The 22205-nt window shown below is 33.1% G+C and overlaps 1 protein-coding gene across 1 annotated transcript; it reads right to left on the bottom strand.

Moving 5' to 3' along the window:
- Positions 1-19321: 19321 nt before the first annotated feature.
- Positions 19322-20885, bottom strand: LOC133189994 (uncharacterized). The gene is made up of 2 exons (XM_061325455.1): positions 20799-20885; positions 19322-20348 (listed from the first exon to the last, which is right to left on the bottom strand). The coding sequence occupies exon 2, from the start codon at positions 20340-20342 to the stop codon at positions 19746-19748; it is 597 nt and encodes a 198-aa protein (XP_061181439.1). The 5' UTR covers positions 20343-20348; positions 20799-20885; the 3' UTR covers positions 19322-19745.
- Positions 20886-22205: the final 1320 nt, after the last annotated feature.

The following is a 22205-nucleotide window of genomic DNA, read 5'->3' as shown; positions in this document are numbered from 1 at the left end:
TTTTTGAGTGTATTTAGACACACCCACAAAAAAATCATAATACACAAAATACACCATTTTGAACCCAAGTGCCTAGATGGAAAAAAGAGGAACTAGCAATGGTGTATTAAAATGATTTTAATTACATTGACTATTTGTTTCACTTTCAAAAATTCAAGATAATAGCAGTTAAACTCAGTCTTCAAAAATATTAGGAGTTCCGAGTGACCACCATCACATTAAATATAAAAAAAAACCACCTTCACATAAAAAAAAACACCAACACTTGAAAAACCACCTTCACATGAAAAACCACCATAACATGAAAAACCACCTTCACATGAAAATTCACCATCACATGAAAAACCACCTTCACATGAAAAACCACCTTCACATGAAATAACCACAGCATAACATAATAAAGCACCATCTTCACATGAAATAACCACAGCATATTAACATAATAAAGCACCATCTTCACATGAAATAACCACAGCATAACATAATAAAGCACCATCTTCTTATGAAATAGCCACATTAGGCAGCTATGGCGTTCCATATTTGTTCATATCATCATTCGTCGTGTGAGGATAGAGCAACAGTAGGGAGTCAAAGAGTTTGATGCATGTATTAATATGAAGGAAAAATCTCAAACACAAGACCAGTTTGAATTAAATTTGTTTAAATTATGAACCCTAAGTTATGGATAGTACCATAAGAATTAAGTTTAAGACTATAATTGCATAGTGCAGAAAAAAAATCTGTAATGAACATCGGTGCAAGAATTATTCATATAAGATTTTATCTATTCAATCATCCTCATTCAAAGTTATGATTGTTTGAGTTAGTAAGGGATTACAATAGGACCAGATTTAAACTACTTATATATGTAGGTTAAAATTTGTAAAATTTTTCTTTTTAAAGGGCCACAAATAACAACGGTAATATTAACTATTCCCTATTAATATATATGCCATTTTTTAAAAACCATTTTAAGCAGGAATATATTGATCAGAATTATAATTAAACCATTTGCTATAAGTTTTAGATCATCATAATGGGTTTCATTCATCTACAAACTCTTAACTGCTGAAAAATGGCTGAGATACTGCGGACTCGACATAAAGACTTCAATAATAAATCAATCCTCTACTCAAATGACTCCAAATATCTTTGGTGAGACTTGTTGTCCATGTTTCTGTAGATTTTTGGTCAAGTTAAACCGTAATCCTGACTGTGGGCTAAAGGAAACTTGAACATGAACAGGATGTAGTAAGGATCGATATTCTACAATCAAAGAGAGGAGTTTGACGTAAATCAAAGTGAAAACTGCTGGAAGATTCACATTATTTACTACCATTGTAGACCTTTGTTTCACTGATATAGGAAATATCGTGCAGTAAACAAGAGATGAATTTAGCAAAACGGCGATTCAGACAAATAATTTTTAAAAATCAATATCATAAGAGGTTTTTCGGATGGTTTGATTTTATTATGTTTGAGCAAGATACCAATATGTTAGAAGCAGTCCCATCACAATATATTATTTGTTTGCTTACATGGGATAGGTGTACATTAACCGATATATTTTATTTCTGATCACTTGTAACAATATTTATCTATCACTATCCTGCGTGAATGCACTTACAGTACTTCTTTATGTGAACCTACTATCTATTATGATCATTGATGTCTTCCTTCATCGACAGAAAAAAACCAATGACTAAGCCATTGAAAAAAACAAGATGGACAGTCGGGGTCTGTTTTGTACAAGTTGACCATTGGAAGATTTTTTCATATGCTTTAACATGTAAGTTATAAAAATGTAAATGATTTAAACAAGACTCTAGTTCTAGAAGGACAGAGACCCTGTTCGATCAGACGAGCGGCCAACGACACATGTACGAATTCGTCATAAGGTCTTGTCAACCTGAACCGGGATAATACAAACCTACATTACTCCGTTATACATGTTACTGACCGATTATAGCAGCTTTCACCAATCGACTTTTAATCAATTTTGCTTATTATCAATCTACCGTCGAAAATGTTTTCCCCCAGCTTTAAATCCAATTAAGTGATTTTTTTGTTACCGAGCCAATGCTCTTCACAGATTGTGAGGTTGATGCCCGCTCCCTAACGACTTTTCAATCAGAGACCGGGAGTGGGTTAGGAGGATAAGGCAACTGGGGCGGAAGCTGAAGAGAAATCGACATGTATGCCACTGCCCTCTACAGGTCAACGAACCGGATTCCCCCTAAAATTCGGACTCCCCCTAAATCTATAATAACACACAGAAGAAAAGTGGTAATATCAATCATACTGCATTGATTACAGTTTGAAATTGTTATGTTCATTTATTTAACATGTTTCATCTTTTTAAACTATTTTAGATGTAAGGTTTTTAAGTTAAAATAGTTCATATTTCAAAATCCAAAACTAAGCATCAGCCTGGGAATCCAATTGAGATCAAACCAACTTCTTAAAAAACAACAATTTAAAGATCAATTCAAATAGAAATCCTAAATGTGAAATTTAAGAAAACTTAGATTCAATCTTTGACGATCTATCGTTTATGTCTTAAGATTAAATTTAGACCTATGTTGTACTGTGCTCTTCTTCCTGAAGGATTCCATATATAATTTATAAATAGGCAGTAATCATGAATTTTCTATTACTTACAGTCAAAGGATTGGGTGTTTACGAATATAGATATAATATATATATATTGACTTGTTTGAACAGTGCCCTATCCAGACAGAGAGAGCAGATCGATTTTCTCTACAAAGGACATGTATACAGAGCAATTGTCCTGTATGCCAACAGCACGAATGTGTATTGACTTTCCCCAGCATTTAATTAGAAATGTGTTACTAATTTTAGCACAGGCCCTTTGTATTCAGTTATGTATTACTAAGTTTAATATAGGTCCGCTATATGAAAATACTATTTTTGAAACTTTTATTGTTGAATTTGGAAAGGTTCCACATATATATGTGACATATATATATAAAAAACGAAGTCCTAATGGAAGACAGTTTACTTTTCACCATTCAATAAAGGAATGTTTTGCAATTCAAATTTACATTGCAATTATATCATGAAGCTAAAAAAAAAATACGTAAAATAGATAAAGCTCCTATAAAAATATGGTAATGACTATGGTACCATCTTTACTTTTCTATTTCTAGGTCTTTGTCAAAGGTACATTTACTAACATATAGAGTATCACTGGGCTCAGAAATAACGAATAACGATATATATAGTATATTGACCTCGGACTAAGATCCTGGAAACATCACCATACTATCACTCAATCTTACCTCAATCTAGTAAATTCAAAATTTTCATCATCATCCTGCGATAAATTTGAATAAGTTAACTGTCGTCTAGAATGCAGTTCATTTTTTAAAAAAATGAAATGTAAGAATTCTACAAGATACATGCTTTATTCTCAATACATACAGCATTACTAGAATACCTATTCTTAAAACATAAAAAGAAAGCTTCACTACAACATCTGGTGCAATACAAATCAGATCTACAGAGCAGGTCTATACAAGAAAAAGTTGAGCACAGGTGCAAATGGAATGAATAATTGAAAGTTCTTAACAATCGAGAAAAATAAGCAGATGTCAGATCAATAAAATTGAAATACATTTACATCAAAATAATTCTTTTAAAATATTGAGAAACAAGATGTGTTTGTGGAACACTGATGCCCCCGTAGGGCAACTTTTTAGCGAAGGTTAAACTTTCTCAAAAGCGTTTGTACCCAAAGTAAGGTCTTGTCTCGAGGAATATACCTATGGAATATGAAAGCCCCAGCAGCAACCATTGAAACTTTGTTGAATGCTAACATATAAGTTGAAAAAAAAATGTATAATGCTGATATAACACAATCAAATAGGTCACATTAATCAGTTTGATATAATGTTAAAATGAATCATTTATATTAATGTATACGAGAAAACAACATTTATTCTGTCATTGTCTTGGGATGCCGGTGGTAGCTTAAAACCGCTGTAGTTGTCAAAAACAGACTCAGTAAGTTGAATATTTCATATTTATGCTTAATTGATGTGTTTACATAGCAAGCATGACAAGGATGTATCATTAATTAACGTTTTGGTGACAGTAGTTGACTCTAATTAAAGAATTCAAGTCAAACTGACCTATAGGAAATCGACAAACACCAAAAATCCTGACAGAGTTGTTGCCATCAGTGTCAGTGTGACGTCATATGCTGATAAACACGATCCTAAAACGGACTGCAATCACCACGGGAAACGTTCATAGAAAGACCACCATCAAAAACTGATACTTATTATCTCTTTTTCTTGAGAACCTACAGGACTTTGGCATTGAAATCTTGACATTGACACTTGAAGTAGAAAATAAAACATACACAATTTTTTCCAGGGAAATGTGTTATTCTGACCTTAAGTATCAAGATTGCACCTTGTTGCATCAATTTATGCAACATATACCGTGTTCATATAGAAACCAGCATTAGCAACATGTGTTCATATAGAGAATAGCACTAACAACATATACAGAGACTAGCATTTGCAGTGACTTCGGAATAAAAGCTTGAGTACTTACTCATTCCTTTGTATTTGTTAAAAAAAACATTCTGATTGTACACACAAGTACTCTGAAGCTGATATTAAAATGATGTTTGAGTTTCTGATTGACTCTTTGGAGATCAGGTCTTCCAACAATCTGTTGAAAATCTCATGGGTACCAACTGCGTCCCCTTATTAGCAGACCTATTTTGGATTCATTTAAAGCAGAATTTATATATTCAAAAACTTCTGCATGAGAAAAAGAAAACACTTGCTATGGCTTTCAACTCGACATTTAGATATATGGACGACGTATTATCGATTAACAATAGTTACTTCCATATATATGTCAACTCGATATATCTCAGTGAGCTTGAAATAAAAGATACGTGTACCACTGAGTCTGATACATGTTTTTCTTATTTGGATATTTTACTTGAAGAAGACATTAATGGTAACTTAACAACCAAGCTTTATGATAAACGTGATGACTTCAATATTTCAATCGTCAACTTCCCTTACTTATTTAGCAATATACCCTTAGCACCTACATATGGGGTTTTTGTCTGCAAGTTGATTTGATATGCAAGACCATACTCTACGTATGAACAATTTCTAAAACCAAGCAAGCTATTGACAAACAAGTTGATGAAACAATGATATCAACAGTCTCGTTTGGAGTCATCATTTTGCAAGTTTTATGGCCGACCCAATGACCTTGTCAGCAAATACAACCTATCATTAAGTCAAATGCTGACTGACATTTTTCATGCTAATTGTTAGGCCATTATTTACACACTGTTTTATCCCGATCATGACAATGAGCACACGGCGGGTGTGACCGGTCGGTAGGAGATACTCACTCCTCCATGGCACCTGATCCTACCTCTGATGTTTTTGGGGGTCCGTGTTTGCTCTGCTCCCGATTTGCATTGTTGGACTTTCGAGATTGAATACTGTTCGTTATCTCCATATTTCATTATAGGACACTAAAATGACTGGATATGGCCGAAATTTTATTGAATTTTAAAAAGAAAATATTCATAATTACTTAAAGACCTGTATTTCCAAATCTAAAAACAATGTACATTAATGAGCATTGATTAACTATTTAATGACCTTGAAAATACACTTTTATGACACAACATTCGCATTTATAAGTCCATTTAGTCAAGGGTCATATCATAAACATGATTTAAATGCCACTATTCATCAGGAGTTGTGTAGCGTTGTGGTTAGCGTGTTAGTCTCAAAGAAAAATAATACTCAGGATTTTTATTGCTAGGGTTCGAGCCCCACAAAGACTACATATATTTTTTAAATAACAGATTAATTTTTGCCATGAAAATTGCCCTCCTCCTTTTCCTTGTTTATCATAATTTCATAAATTTCAATAATGAGAACTTCAATCTAAATATTTAATACACAAATTAGATATGATTTTTATATATCTGAAGATATAGGCATTCTGCACGCCTTTTTCACCCGTCTTTTTTTCTCTGAAATTGAAAACAAAATGAAAACATTTCCCTCAATTACAGAGATCATGACATTGTGAACACTTAATAATTATATAAATTTGAAAACAGATGACTTATGCAAATAATACTTCTTGATATATTTTTGCGAAGTTCATCAAAATAATGAAAGAAAGCAATGCGTTGGGAAAATGTAAATGTAACCTTAATATATGAAAATGCATGTGTACTCGATTTGGGGGCAAAACCGGGTAGAATAAGAGACACGTATTGAGAAGAAGCACATTGATATAGCAAATATGAACCTTTTTAAAGGAATCTTGGACATTACTGTGGTATGTCCCTAACAATAGCTTATCATTAACCATAATTAATAAACAGTTTTTCTTAACTCACCATTATTGAATGATTATTTATACTGGAGTAACTGTTGGAAAGGGAAAACATAGCTAAAATACTAGGTGAAAATACTGTATTATTGACATTTATTGTAATGGCTTGTCTTTTTTTACTCGTGAATATATCAAGGAAGAATAAACGCCCTCTCTTCATTAACTTGAGCAGACATCAAAACAAGTCAAACCTTGGGGTCATTAACGGAGTAAGTCCGTGCCTAATTTCTTGTCAAAATGTTACAGGTATTTTCATGATGCGAATGCGATCCAGTATCCCACCGCAGCAGGCACTAAATGGCTGTAAAATCAATGTGTCATAAGAGTACTTGACAAGACATCTCTGATATACTTGTATTGAAAGGGTTTTCCATATCATGTCTTTTTCTTGAAGCATGTGTTTTTAAACGTTAATCGTCTTGTTAGCAAGAAACAATGCAGAAATCGGTTTTTGATTTGCAAGATTTCTGAGAAAATACATTGTTTCTGCATTTAAGGAATGTGGTCACTTTGCGTGGTTTTTACGTTAAGGAATTTAGCGGTAAATTATGCTGGTTCATTTGTCCTTTAAAATTATATCCCTATCTATTCAAAATTCAAAATCATTACATGGCATTTTTACTTATATCAATATAAAGCATAAGGTAATTCAGAGAAAAAGAATATATACTCGAAATTGTCGCAAAAAATAGCTTTGAAAAGTTATAAATAGAACAATTTTCCTTCTGATTGCAGGACTAAGGTCAACATCCCTTGGTCCCTGGTCATTTCCAAGGTCAGCGTTGATAGCATCTCAAACAAATGTACACATCGATAACTGCAAATTAAATGAATGCATTTAATTGGTGTACACGAACATCTCACATTGCATAAATCAATTAAACAACCAATAACAAAACAATAAGATTTCCAGCGATCAAAAAAAAATTGCACTGGTTTGGTCATTTGGCATGGCACTGGGCGGCAAGTCTGCATATTAATCTGATCCATCACAAACTGACAAATTTGCTGTGTCATTTCCCGATTTTGGCTATTTCTGCCGAGAGGCCTTTAGCTGATTCGTGTTTGAAATATACATGTTATACTTTGGCAGAGATTCTTAACTTATATATGTCAATCACAACGATTCATTTGTCAGAAAAAAAAATGATAAATTAGGAAAATTTTAATTTTTCTGAGAAAAATTTTAATATTTCTGAGTACCATATAGAACTTGAAATAATGCAAATACATCTATGTTTTAAATCTTCTGAACTTTTCAAATTATAAGAAAGAATAGTATCGGTATGAATTTAACATTAATATCATAATCAAAAGAATAAATCATTATGAAGTATAACGTGTATAATATTAGTTGAAATTATTATAATAAAGATTATCCAATGTGTTACTCATCAAAACTATTCTGTAAATGACAATGGCAATGCTCATAATAATTATTCATTTCCCATTATTTTTGACATCAAGATTTTTCACTTGAGAAAAAAAAGAAGAAAAAAAGGAGGAAAACAGAGTAAGCAATATTTGAAGCCTTTATTCAATGACTTTTAATATCTTTGTAGTTATTTTTGATAGAGCAAAATACCAAACAAATCTTAAACATGTCAAATCACGATAAATAATAACACTTAGAAATGTGAGTATAAATTTAAATTTAAAATATCGGATGATCAAATATAGGTGATATCAAGATAAAAGTGTGATATAAATGACAATATTTACAGATAGAACCTGATTATTTACATACGGTACTTTTCCAAATATAAATAGTTCACTTAGCAAGTACAGTAAGGTATACAGATAAAATGCTGATAGCGCAGAACCACCGACACTTGACCTTGTCAGTCCTGGACGCTCTGACGATATGGTCCTGTCAGAATTCGAGCGCTGGACGTATGGGACCAAAACGTGTATCGGTCAGCTCGTATCTGTTCATATTCTCTGCAGCTTATTTTTGTCCTTTTTTTGAACCGTTTGGACAATTGCAAGTCATATACCTGGCAGTTACCGTCTGTGTTCTTGCAAAATGTAATATTCAAATATTTTGCATTGTATGAAATGTATTTTGAACTATTTTTAATTTTTTTTAATTTCTTGCAATATGAAATTTCAACAGAAATTCGCTTATATAGTAATATTCCGCTATCATCTGCATATGGCATACAGTATGTCTCCCAACTTATTCTATACTGAAGAGCGGGCTCTGAGTACGATCAATTTTTAAACCGAGGTAGCCTATTGAGAGATAAGTTGATGTTTCTGGATTTCAGCAACCTCGTTTACATTTCGTTAATTCTATAGTCGTTATAATGACCTTGTTAGCAAATATAACCTATTATTGGGTTGTATATTTTGACTGACATATGTCATAACAATTTTTAGGCTTTTGTTTTTATGCTAAAATTGACTACAGGATATTCCGTCTACCTGATCAATGCATAGGGCTCATGGCCGGTGTGACCGGTCAACAGGGGATGTAAACTCCTCCTAGGCACCTGATCCCACCTCAGAATGTCCGGGGGTCCGTGTTTTGTGCCCTGTTCACAGATTTTCTATTGTTTGTATTTTTTTCGAGATCGCCCATTGTTCGTTATCTTCGCCTTTTTCACAGGAAACAAAAATTAAGGTAATGTCTTTGACAGGAAACTGGCATTCACATCTCCGGGTAGTACATTAGCACATGCAATCTGCAAAATCATTTTAAAAACTTTATGTTTGACAAGTTTTAAAAGAATTCTGAGTACATTTCCCAGTGTTAATACACTACTTGACAATTTATCGGCCTTTTTATATACATTTATTTGTTGTTAGATACATTAATATCCGTCTGTATGAGGGGGTTACTACGGAAGCCGGTAGGTGCCGGGTAGAAAAAATTATTTATCCAATTAATAATTCGGCGGCCGCCAAATAATTTTCTGGTGACCGCTAGTTATTTATGTGGCGGCTGCCAGAAAATGATTTGGCGGTCGCCAGATTATTATCTAGCCAGATAATATATTTCTCTACCTGGCATCACAGTGATATTCAGCACCTGTTTGAGTTCAAAGTCACGACTGGGAACACGTGTGCCATGAACGTTTTCAGTTAGTTTTTATTTATTAATATTATGCAAAATTAATTTATATCATGAATTTCTATTAAAACTTTCGGACAGCTTTAGATGGATTATGGTCCATTTAATTCCTTTTTTTATTTTGTCGAAAGTATAAATCCATGCAAACTTTCATATTCATATTCAGATATCTGATCAAACCTTAACAAGTTAAACAAATGTATTACTAATGAAATGGTAATATATCAGTAAGGTCATTTGCTACAAACACTTTCTTTAGAAAAAAAAAATCATGAATATAGATACAAGATACTAGAAATATGTTTATTTAAGTAAACTAAATAAGTTTAACCACATAATGTAAAGGTTTTATTTTTATTCAAAATTTCTCCTCAGTGGATTAATAAGTGATAAAAATTAGTTAAGATATACAAGAGAAGTGGGAATTTTGAACCTCAAGGCAGCCACACAGTCCTACCACCCAGTCCGATCCTTTGTTTTCGTTTCAACTGTCCTCCACGACAACCCTGTTTAGCTCACTTTCTGTTATTCTTCGCCATGTTATTTTTGGCTGCTCCTTTCTCTTTTGCCATCGCCTGTCCAGAAGATGCTTCCTCTGATGACATGCTGATCTTTCCTGAGAACATGGCCGACCGGCCCTCTCCACTTCCTTCTTGCAATCTGCACAACGATGTCTCCCTGTCCTGAAATCTTTCTGGGGTCGTTGTTGGACACTACATTTGACCATCTGATCTTATATGTTTTCTGTGGGCAACAATTCACAAACACTCTCAGCTTCCTTGAGAGGTCTTTTTGGAGCTTCCAGCATTCTGATCTATATACATACCGGTAATACTGATTTTACATTACTATTAAATATCCTGGGCTTTGTCCTAATTGTCATATAGGAAAAGGTCCAAACTGTTTTTTATGACGGGCTTTGTTGATTCCTGATGTAATATCCTCGTCAGTACCTTCTGACGTCGTTACACTGCTACAATGTACCCAGGTAAGGGAAGGTGTCTACATCTTCCAAAAGTTCTCCATTTACTTGTGCAGGGTTTTTGTTCCGGGCATAAATTCTCATTTTTTGGTCTTCTCAGACCTAAGCTTCTAGATGTTTTACAGCGTTTGGTTGTTTTCTCCTGAATGTTCTGATGGGTGTGGGATGAGATGAGACATAGCTATAGGTCGTCGGCATAATCCATGTTATCCAGTTTGATTTCCATTCTTTATGGAAAATTTGCAATTTCTAAATATTTTAGGCATTTGATACGTGTATCATTTACAACCAAAATAAATCGATAAATATACACCAATCCAGGCATCCGTTTTTTAAGTACAAGTGTCCTAAACACATGTTAGGAGTTCCATAGGCTGAATATAAATCAAGAGTATATAATTGTATTATATAGAATCTAAAACTTGCATGCTTGTAGAACAAGACACATAATATTAAGACATAACTGTAACCAGCACCATAATGCGTCTGAAACATTACCAAGCATACATTGAACTCTTTTGTTCTTCCTCAAGTTAAGATTTGGGAATTATAGGAACATGTATTCACATTTTTACCTATCGTATAAATTTCATTTTATGCAGAATTTCTCACTGATTTATAAAATGCTTTATATATGGTGGGACACTAAATTACACGTGTACTAGTATACTGAGACATTCATTACAGATATTCATTCATAAGTTACACCAATTCATTGCATGGTTAAATACTAGTAAATCGTTTGTCATCTTTTTACAAAAATCTTCAATGTATAGTATTATTAATGTAAGGAATAGCGTGATTCTGGGCCTTTAAGTGGTGTAAGAAGACCTTAATCCATTGTTATAAGACTTTAAGACATTTAAACCCCGCGATTTATGCAATGCTGCAGCTTTTAAATACTACCAGCAATGCAGCCAAAACTGGAATTTTCTGGTAAAATCTGCCTCGCACTTGACCTTGAAAAATTAATCAGTTTGATTATTTATGGAATGCGGTAGTTATATATTACATAATCTGATTTTGTTCTGACCTAACAGGGGTTGCACTGTTTGTTTTGATCCTTGTATATATATTTGTATATCTTGTGCATGTTTGTACAATTATGTGGTTCAAGAGGATAAATTGAATTGAAGACTATAAACAACATATTTTTATTAACTTTTTTGAGTCATGTTTTGTCTAGTACATGTATGGATGTAGTGAGATAACAAAACAGCATTTCCTCCAATTCGTTATTTCCTCTCATCATATGATGACACTTGAATTAGCGGAAGAGCAAAAAAGAACAAAGTTATTTAATAAGAGATATAATTTTCTATCTCTATATCTCCATGACTGTTTACACAAATTAAATTCGGTCATCTTGTCACTAAAATACTAGTATTTGATTTGAGGAAGTGGGGTTTTGATGAAAAGAAAGAAGTTTTTCAGCAACATCAACATACAAAAACCGTATCAAAAGGTTTCAAAACAAAAGAAAGTAACGACATTTAAATTAAATGAACGCTTTGTTACAACGTATACACGTATCTAGTTTCCAAACTAAGTATCATCCGTTTTCTAATGATTGCTTTCTTTTATATGCCTTTATATTTATTTATATCCCTCTACTAATTGTATTTAAACAGCTCCTAGATCTTTTCAACCTTGAGACCTAGATGTTTAAACTAATTCAACATAAGATGATGTATTTTTCTTTAATATTTTTATATCTTTCATTCAGTCTGGTTATTTTTATGAGATATTTACTGCGCTCCAGAGCACATGCACAAAACAAGCTATATTCAATGCAACTTGAGCATTTTGTTTTTCTGAATCCCAAGGTTCCCGCAGGCGAATCTAGGTGAATAGGAAATGGTCCGCTGCTTCACTTAAATGCACAATCAATTTACTTTGGTAAAAAAAACATATCAGATTTTTCCTGCATTTTTAAAGTTACAGAGCATCAAAACTTTATTTTAGTGAAGTGTCTTTGTGCATTATTTTATTTTATTTCATTATGTTGGCTTCCCTGGATGATTTAAAACACCCTCAAAAATGAATACATATATAGTAAATTCATTCTACGAAAGTCCACGTAACAACTATAGAAAATGACGAGTTACAGTGTATAATCGGGATTGGGGGCAGTGATTTGATTGGAGGTACATGCTTAATTCAACTTTTTAACTTCACTTCATCTGCATGATAAGACGTCTTTAGCCTCATGTCGGGTCAAGGTATACTGAAAGGTCAAAGGGTAGATAGGTTATATTAACTACCTAGTAAACATTACTACACGAAATCCTGACAAAATTTACAACAGGGCACATTGCTAAGTGACTCACTGATCAATGTTCAAATGCACCCACTCCCGTGGTGACCTTTCTTCTAGGGGTAAAAATATAGGGCAATGCATCTGAACTAGTTAACATTTATGCGTCGTTGTTTTAATTCAATAAGTGGATGCTAAATCTAAAAGATTATATCGGAAACACATCATAGATTTTACATCAAGCGTACGAATTTTGCGATCATTTGTCACGAGCCTTGATACAGAATGGCCAAATTTCCTTGTTAAGATAATCATTGACTTTGCACTTCATTACCCTAGGAAAAAATAGTTCAGTTTTTTGATTTCTACGCATTTATTTTTTTTTTCTGTTTGTATAAGTATACAAAAATAATATTAAAAAGCTAAGCCCTCTTGCAAAATTATTTTGCATACATGGGCAGAGAGAGATCGAGAGATCATACTATATCTGCAACTTAAAAGAAATATATCTTTCACTTTTAATATCTTAATTACAATGTAATAAATTATTTGTTTTAAAATTGCTACAGTTAATTCAAAAGTTACAGACATCGTGCCATTTTAACAAATTGAAAGGTAGAGAAAAAAACAATAGCCTTTTACAGTTTTTAGTTTTGTGCTATGAAGGTTTGTACATTTATCTCAGTTAATTTACTTACCAGAAAATACTGATATACACTGTAAATTTTGATCACTAGTTTTTATAAGAAAACTACAAGATTTCTTCATGTAATCAAGATTACTTATCGAACACGTGTCAACAAGCAATGGCGTTCGGTTCATAATGCATCAAGTTTGATATTGACATATAATCATAGTACCCAAGTTTGTTGGAAAACAGTCTATTATCACCTTATCTGTGAAAGAAAAAAGAACACTATTTTTTTTTAGGAATAACCTACATTTGGAAGCTGCCCTCTTGCAATTTGTTTTCCATTTGCAATTATCTGACACAAACAGCTACTTAGCAAAATGATCAGCGATATTAGTACATGTATTGCAAAAGAAGAGAAAATTGTCGATTGTTTAAGCAATAAACTAAATATGAGTCTGCAAGCACTTTCTTGCAGTTTGTTTTCGATTCGCAAGCATTTAACACAATGACCTACTTCGCAAAAGTGAATCGCCAAAATTTCACAACAGTAAGATTCCAAACAAAGAAAAAAATATATTACAGTGCGCATGCACCTTTGCTCAGAACAAACATTTGACATCAAGGCCCAGTGAGATACCTCAATGACAGTCGATGTGAAGGTCATTAAAAATGTCACCATCTGTGGAAAGACCGTCGTCTCCCACACAAATTAGGTTATCGCTTCCTCGACAGAAGAGTATTTACATTGCAATACACAATTCTCTGTTTGTTTGGTATCACAGGAGAGATTAGGGAATCCTGCAGAAAATGGCCGCTATCTCTTTGATCTACTTTACCTGTGATGCCAGATTTCCTGTAGGGACTCGAGGAGTGGGTTGAAATTCAAAAATAAAAATATACATAAAACTGATTATTACTTTTCTGATGAATTTTATTATTCTGGAAGAGTCATTACATGTAACTGATTAATTTTATTTCATAGATGGGGAAATTAGGTTAAATCCACCTGAAGTTGCAAATTCATTCATTTCAATTTCCTGAATAACTGTACAAAACCTAGATGTTGACATCCCTTTTCATTTTATTTTCAGTCAGACCGATGGACAATTTAATGGACGTGTAAAAATATCTTTTTCAAAGACAAATTGGTACATTGTATGGTTGGTGTATAGAAATACATTAGACGATACAATTAGACAGAAGTCTTGCAAAGAAGTATAGATTTCAGTTTAAATACAGTACCGAGGAGAAATTACTCTTGTCGAATGTTCCCTGACAACACTTCTTAATTTCATTAAAAATGACTGAACTTTTATATAAATAATACTTGCAATATTCAATATACGTCACAGTGCTTCATTTGCGTGATGCAGTCGACTTAACTTACCAATGATATTTATACATGAAACAGACGTTATTACTCTGTAAATATACATAAAAAACAAAAAACATTTATTTGAGAATTAAGAATCATTATTAGCATGCCGTATATGTAACTGCTGTTTCCATGGAAAATTTTTTAAGGAATATGATTTATCTGCATGTTTCGTTGTTCACTTTCATTTCCTGTGCTCAGCTTAAAAGCGATTGGTTGATTTGATATAATTAACATATCTGTTAGCAAACTATATGACGTCAATTCCACCGGATAAAAATCATGGAAAATTGTAGCTAAAATGTTCCAGTGTTTTATAAATTCTAATAATTTCTGGACAATTATAGACGATATTAAAGTGATTTCATAATTGTCACACTGGAAGTTTCTTATCTAAAATAAAATAGACCTCTCTTGAAACATTGGCACCTAATGCCGACTTCAAATAAAATTTACTTACCTATGAATTTTACTTGTGATGCAAAACATGCGTATATAAGACTAATTACGGAAATGTTCAGGGATTGTTGTAATTTTGTACGAGTCGGGTTAACTTACGTATTAGAGGGTGCTAAGCATTGAACAAGACCCTGCTGTGTTATTCATTCAAGCCTATAGCCTATGTCCTATAACCTATGCGGGAGTCTTAAACAGAATTCTACTTAAATATGGATCAGCCTTGAGATGCAAATATTATTGCAGTAGAAATTTTCCAGTTGTTAATAACAGTCAAAACTATGTCACCAGTATGTATAGACACGAGATCTGCCTTCTCTCCGTGTTTTATCAAATCTTTATCCTAGCTAGACACCACTGAATTGAAAGACTCTCGTAATACATACATTTATTTTACAATTATGCAAAGACAAACTTGACCTGTATCCAACAAATGCTAACCCCCCTTAGAGAGCTATCGGTTTTGAATGTTAGGATATCGGGAAATTGTGTTTTAATTTCAATCCCCTGGACTTTACATATCTTAAAGAAAGACCACCTTTGATCGATTTCAATATCCTTATGTAAATTGTTGGTATAGAATTTTTAACAATCAGGTTCCTTTAATGGTGACAATTGCAGAACATACCTATAATATCCACCTGTGACCATTGCCTCTTGCAGCGCTGTATTCCAATGCCCTCTATAATAAGATAACTATTAAGAATGCATTATTGGGGCAGAAATTTTTTTTATACTTTCCTGTCACATTGTTCTAACGAAAGAAATTCAACGTTTGAATTATCAAATCACAGAAACACCTTAATGGGGCATTCCACACATTTGAAAAGGAGTTTGAGATGATGAAGTTTATGTACAAAGATATCTAAAATTATAAGAAACTTTTCTGTGAATTTTTGATAACAATTATAATTTATAGAAATAATGTATCGTTCAGCAGTTTAGACAGTTCAATTGTTCTTATACCAGCTTATTATCTAGAAATTCTATAAGCCATAGATAAAGACAGTAAAAATTGTGCAGGAGTACTGAACTGTTCAAATAACACCATTCACTGCGCTTATGGAATTTGGGAGGGGGGTACTTTTCTTTCATTTTTTTTCTTTCGTATTCTTTTGAGCTTAAAAACATTGCAATAAAACTTGATAAATCTGATAATGGCATACATGTATTATTCTTTCACAATACAAAGAGAAAAAATAATTGCACGTCCTTAATATACCATCAGATAGAATACCAATGCTAATATGATCATTATATGTGCATTCGATTTTTCGCTTTGTGGAAGATTGATTGCATTGAAGGCAATTGTATTATGTAATTATTTTAAAAACAGATAAAGAGTATATGCATGCATCATATTTAATTCACTTGACAGCTATTAATCACCCGACTTTGAATGCAAAGAAAAGGACTTTTTCATTTTCGAAAATACCAGAATCTTCATAAGATATAGTGCATTATGTCAATCATTTCAGATTTTTTCCCACTAAATAACCACTGTTATATGGTCATCATTTGGGTATTCATATTTATTTTGTTACGGCCATTATGACGTATTTGATTTAAATAAGTCAGAACCGTGTCCCAGGAGACTTGCTAGTATATTGCTGTCTTCGATGAATGACGTATGATCGGTCACTTCACGAGTAAACAAGCCCGTATATCGGATTTATTCTCTGTTAGGGATTGTAAAACTTTTGGGTCTGACTATATTATTGTTTTCGTTTATCAAACGCTAATGTGTATCTAACACAAAATTGTCTCCGCGATCATAATTTGAAACACATTCATCATTCAGTTAATGCATTAGGAAATGGCTAGTGTAAGTACCATCAATTGTCATTCTCTGATCAATTATCTCGGGAGAAATGGATTTCACTGTGTGTAGCATGGTTTCTTTTATGCCTCGTTACTAACAATTACATAATCAAGTGTTTCTTGACTGTTTTTGCAGGGACTTATGCAATAACGTATACGTAGGTATTAAGGTCCCTGATTTGAAAACCGTTTTAGAACAAGTCTCAACCTAAATTCAAGGTAATTAGAGCTTCAATGGAATAATGCCATACATTGCTAAAAACGATTGAGGCTTTTTTTTTTATTCAAAAGACGTACAATGTCAAATTAAACTAAACTGGAGAGTTGACATGTTCATAAAGACGGGCATGTGCTCTACATCTATTGCTAATAATCAAATTACAGTCCCTTGTAGAATATACTTGAAACAGCATCGTCGAGACCTACGAATTTTAATTGAACCAATGTCGGACGGTCTTATCATTTCTCTCATTAATTACTTATGAAATAAATTTATAAAGTACAACAGCACTAGTCCTCTTCAAACAATGTTAAATATATTGACAATTATGTATATGCAAACCCTTGATTGATTGTCTTGGTGTATTTATTTAAAATAAAGTATCACAGATTTGTTTAATTCGATGTGCTTTTATACATATTAATTACTATGTTGTTACATAACTGCATTTCGTAACGTGGAACGTTTCATAGCCTACTTTCGTCAGAGATTTTTCAAAACTAGCTGTATAATATCAATATGCTCAATATTTTGAATGATAGACTAAGTACTTTTTCTATCATTGATAGTCCGAAATGTGGCCAAATTTAATTAAACTCGGACGTTGAGAGCTTTGCTTTTCCATTTTTCCTAATTCCCTTTTGTAAAACGAGACTGCATAGACGATAATTATTTACAATCTCTAATTTGCATAATTTTTTTCCCTTTAATTATTACTGATAATTTCTGGGATTAATTCATTTGACTAATTATAGTGATGCAATCTTTATCTGGAAGTCACGGTAGGCCATATCATATTAAAAAGTATAATATGGCCTACCGTGACTTCCAGATAAAGATTGTTTTTAAAATAGATCTCTTTATATTATGATACCATGTATACGTCTTGGTATACTATAATGCTTCAGACATGCTAGATTGAAATAGAAAATTACTTTATATATTACCGCACAAAGGCTCTTTTTTGTAAACTATAATGCTTCAAACTGAGATGATCATGGAATAGGATTCTTTGACAGAAAGTCAGAAGTCAACATTTATCATTAGATGAACAATTTCATTATTGATTATTGTAAAAGTGTATGTTATTTAATTATTTTATGTAAGAAATGTACTTTAACTATGTTTAAAAATGTGTAATGCAAGAAATAACAACTTCTACCATTCTTCAATACGATATGCAACATAAAGTTGTGAGGATTGATTCTTAAAAGAAATGTTCTAAAAATGTCAAGAATGCAAGAAACCCTATCCAAAAGATGCCCATATAAAAATTCTTATATTTCTGTATTGTGCTTTTAATATATTAGTAAGTATAACTTTTAGGGGTCCTATTACCCTTTCTGAAGATAAAGCAATAACAATTCCATGATTTTGTCATAGATGAGCCATACTGAGTCTGTGGAATATACATGTTATTAACAATTCACAAAAGGAATTGATATACTAACAAAACCTGTACATAATTTAGATTTTTCATATCTATGTAGAGATAAAGGCTTGAGGTTCTAGATAGTCGAGCCAATTACTATTTTATTGACCAAACGACACCTCTCTGAGCCGTGATTTACACTATACGGCACTGCATTTGCATAAACCTTTCATACAAATGCATCATTTGCGTGTGCAACAGTGACATCTGCTCAACCTGTCACGTTACGTTTACTTATAGAATTAGAGCAAGGCATTTTAACTGTCCTTGACATCTGCAATCATTATCTTCGAAGTGCGTGTTTACTGAACACAGAAACCTCGGTATTGTGAACTAGCTAGGCTAGGAAAATTACGTACATGGCATGATTACCAAAGATATATTAACATCATTTGCTTATCCTTTAAGCTAAGTGGTTTAACTGGAAAGAAAATATTTACACTAGAAGCATCAAATATCCTCGTTTTATATGAGATCTTTAAATATTTTTCGACCGTTGAAAGGTCAAATAATATTTTTGCTTGGCCATAGAATTTTAAAGTCCGTATTGCCCATTCATCAAAACAAATGCTTTGATACTTGTTTACCAAAATTCTCTCCGTAAGCATTTTTCTCATTTTTTCTATGAATAAAACAAAATAATGATATACATGCAGTTTTTCATCATTTTATTAAACTTAAACAAGGAAATATTGAATAGCGTCATTTTGACATATAAACAATTAGCACCAACATTTGTTGGACTGTTTAATACAGCTTGTGGTATCATCAGAACGTAATAGCAAGAACATCTCTTGGTATCAAGTATATACAATTACTGAGACAGTCCGACATAAATACTTGACTGAAATCAAACTATAACACCAGTCTTAAATCTTTCGATTCAATCCAAGTCACAGTAATGTTCAGTTCTGTAGTACGTTCTAGCTACTGGGATGGAGGCTCTCCGTTCCGTCCGAACGGAACGCGCGCCGGTACCCGATTTGTTCGAGATGTAGAAGAGTTCAATTTCTTCTCAAGTTTTCACCAATTTGGGCCTAATTGGGTATTAAGTCCAATATTTGGTCGAGACATCTCACGTATCGCTTATTGGAGACAGATCGCGATAGTATATTACGGACCCGATCAATTGTCCATTCTTAAGCTTGCCTCCCAATGGGAGGAAACCCACTTGCTGAAAGTCTCCGATCTTTTCAATGATACGCCGGACGGCAATATTGTTGGAGAAAGTGTCCACGTACATGCCCATATAACCGATCTTTTCGGAGAACTCGATGGCCTTTCGCATGCAGAATTCGCCAAGTTTCTGGTTTCTCTCGGAGCGTTTGACAATGATGAAAGGATCCACCACTCCATTTGCTCCACGATAAAATTTGCTGACGGCTAAGATAAAACCAGCTAACAGTTCGCCACTTTCTTTGCAAATCACGGCAAAGCAGTCACTTCCTTCAATTTCTCGGCGGAAGTCTTTCTCGGAGTCGAACTCGTCGATTCCGTATCCGTCTCCATGTTGGGCGGCCTCCTGAATCATGCAGTAGGTCTCCGTTAGCTGCAGTTCAGTCATGAAGTCAATGATGACATGGCGACCATTTATCAGAGTGGCTACCATTGGCAGTGAGTTGATCCAAGTCATTCTCTCGATAAATTTCGGGCTTTCTTGGTTCAGAAGCATTTCTGGCTGCAAAGATAAAAAAAAATCCATAAGTCATTAAGTTTCATGTTCAGGCAAACTTCTATTAATCATTTTTAAAAACATCATATTTCAAATTTTCTCAATTTTTCGTTTCACAACTTTGAAGTATTTAACCTATCCCTTTTCCCTATGATGTGCAATTATTTTTACATCGGTCTGGCATTTGTCCAATTGATAAATTTGCTAACAATGCTACAATTTATTGAGATTTTTATTACAAAAGACTCGACATAATTACATCATCTTAATTTCATAAACATTGCGTTTTTATGCATTGTCCTCAAGTAATAATTTGTACAGGTGACGAATATCATAAAATGCTCCAGGCAAACTCTTAACATGTCTAACGCAATACTTTGCTACTATTACACCATTACGTAATGTAAAAATTGATGAAACAGCAAAATGTAAAAATAGTCATAACAGTGTACATACCTTAATGCGTCAATGAGATCAAACAGCTAAATCCAAATTTTAAAAAAAAGTGTTGCAAAAAATCTGTTTCAAATGAAATATCGTGTTCTTCCTCCACAGGAAAGAATGATATGGACTATCTGATTTCATTGTCCTTATTTATACCAACTCTCGATGTCAACTGACTGAAATGGGCGGAGTTAACTCTTTTGTTGACAATCCGGTTTACTCTGGAAAGTTGCCAAGTCGGGCTTTCGCTGTTGATTTGAGGCAGTTCTGTAACGATTGGTCAATGAAATCTTGTGGTTTTGTGGACGCGGTAGACAGTGAATTATGTGTTAATTATTACAGCTTTATTATTTCTGATTATTTAAATAATCTGCTCTGAAGACCATTGCTATATCCTTGGTAATTTTTATTTAAAAAAGAAATAACATTTATCCAATGATAAACATAATGCCTTTATTACAACAGGTATTGGAAACTATTTTTCTTTTGTTAATACTGTAATGAAGACTACTTATAAATCAACTAATGCATATTTCATTGTTGCAATAAGGTAAACAGATTATAATCTTTTATAATTTGATACGTAAAATAAGCCCAGAAATTTTCCTACTATACTATACATGTAAAATGTGTAACAGGATTTTGTGGTTTTCTATACATATATATGTAATCTTAATTAAGTGCGCGATTGACCGACATCTGGCCATTGCATTGTCCGCGAAAACGATTTGACAATATTTGAACAACAGGTTATGCACCCTTACTTGTGGGTATTTATAATATATGCATGTATTTATAAATATGATCCTTGTTGAGAAAACTTGATTAATAAGACAAATGACTATCAAAGATTAACTGTGCTATTATCGATAAGACTCGACCTTTATCCTTTGCTTATCTATGAAATTAGTCACTGTCCGGATTAAGCAATTCAAATGAGATAGAGAACTTTAAGTTTATTGTCATATATACTTCACACTGTAAATGATTATAATCTGTGTAAAATCCTTGACAGAGTTTAAGGCCTTATTGACATATTACCATTAAAGGTAAACATATGTGACCTAGGCTGGGGTGAAGGGAACTCTTTCGCGCGATAAATCAAAGAATTATCTTGCCGTCAAAAACATCGTCTTAAAATCAATGGAAAACAATCAGCCGAGAGATGAGTCACAATTTATGGTAGATCAGTTTCACGATCGATTTCTTTAAAAGAATTTTCTGATCTGGTTGTTGTAAAATACATTTACTTATATAGTATTAGGCTAATGACCGGAGTGTATTAGCGATTGTCAACACGACACCATAGGGTTTTTAAACGTTTATGTTTGAATTTATACAGTTTTAGATGCCCAGACGGACAGTACTCGAGATTACTTAGGACGTTATATCGATACACTCGCTGTAGTGCAATCAATT

Source organism: Saccostrea echinata, unplaced genomic scaffold (genome assembly GCF_033153115.1).
Source record: "Saccostrea echinata isolate AGI-Se365-2 ecotype Australia unplaced genomic scaffold, CSIRO_AGI_Sech_v1 ptg000020l, whole genome shotgun sequence".
NCBI lineage: Eukaryota > Metazoa > Mollusca > Bivalvia > Ostreida > Ostreidae > Saccostrea > Saccostrea echinata.
This window is presented reverse-complemented; position numbering and strand designations above follow the sequence as displayed.

Coding starts and splice junctions, on each gene's coding strand:
- LOC133189994 (XM_061325455.1), bottom strand. CDS start 20,342: ATGCTTCTGAACCAAGAAAGCCCGAAATTTATCGAGAGAATGACTTGG.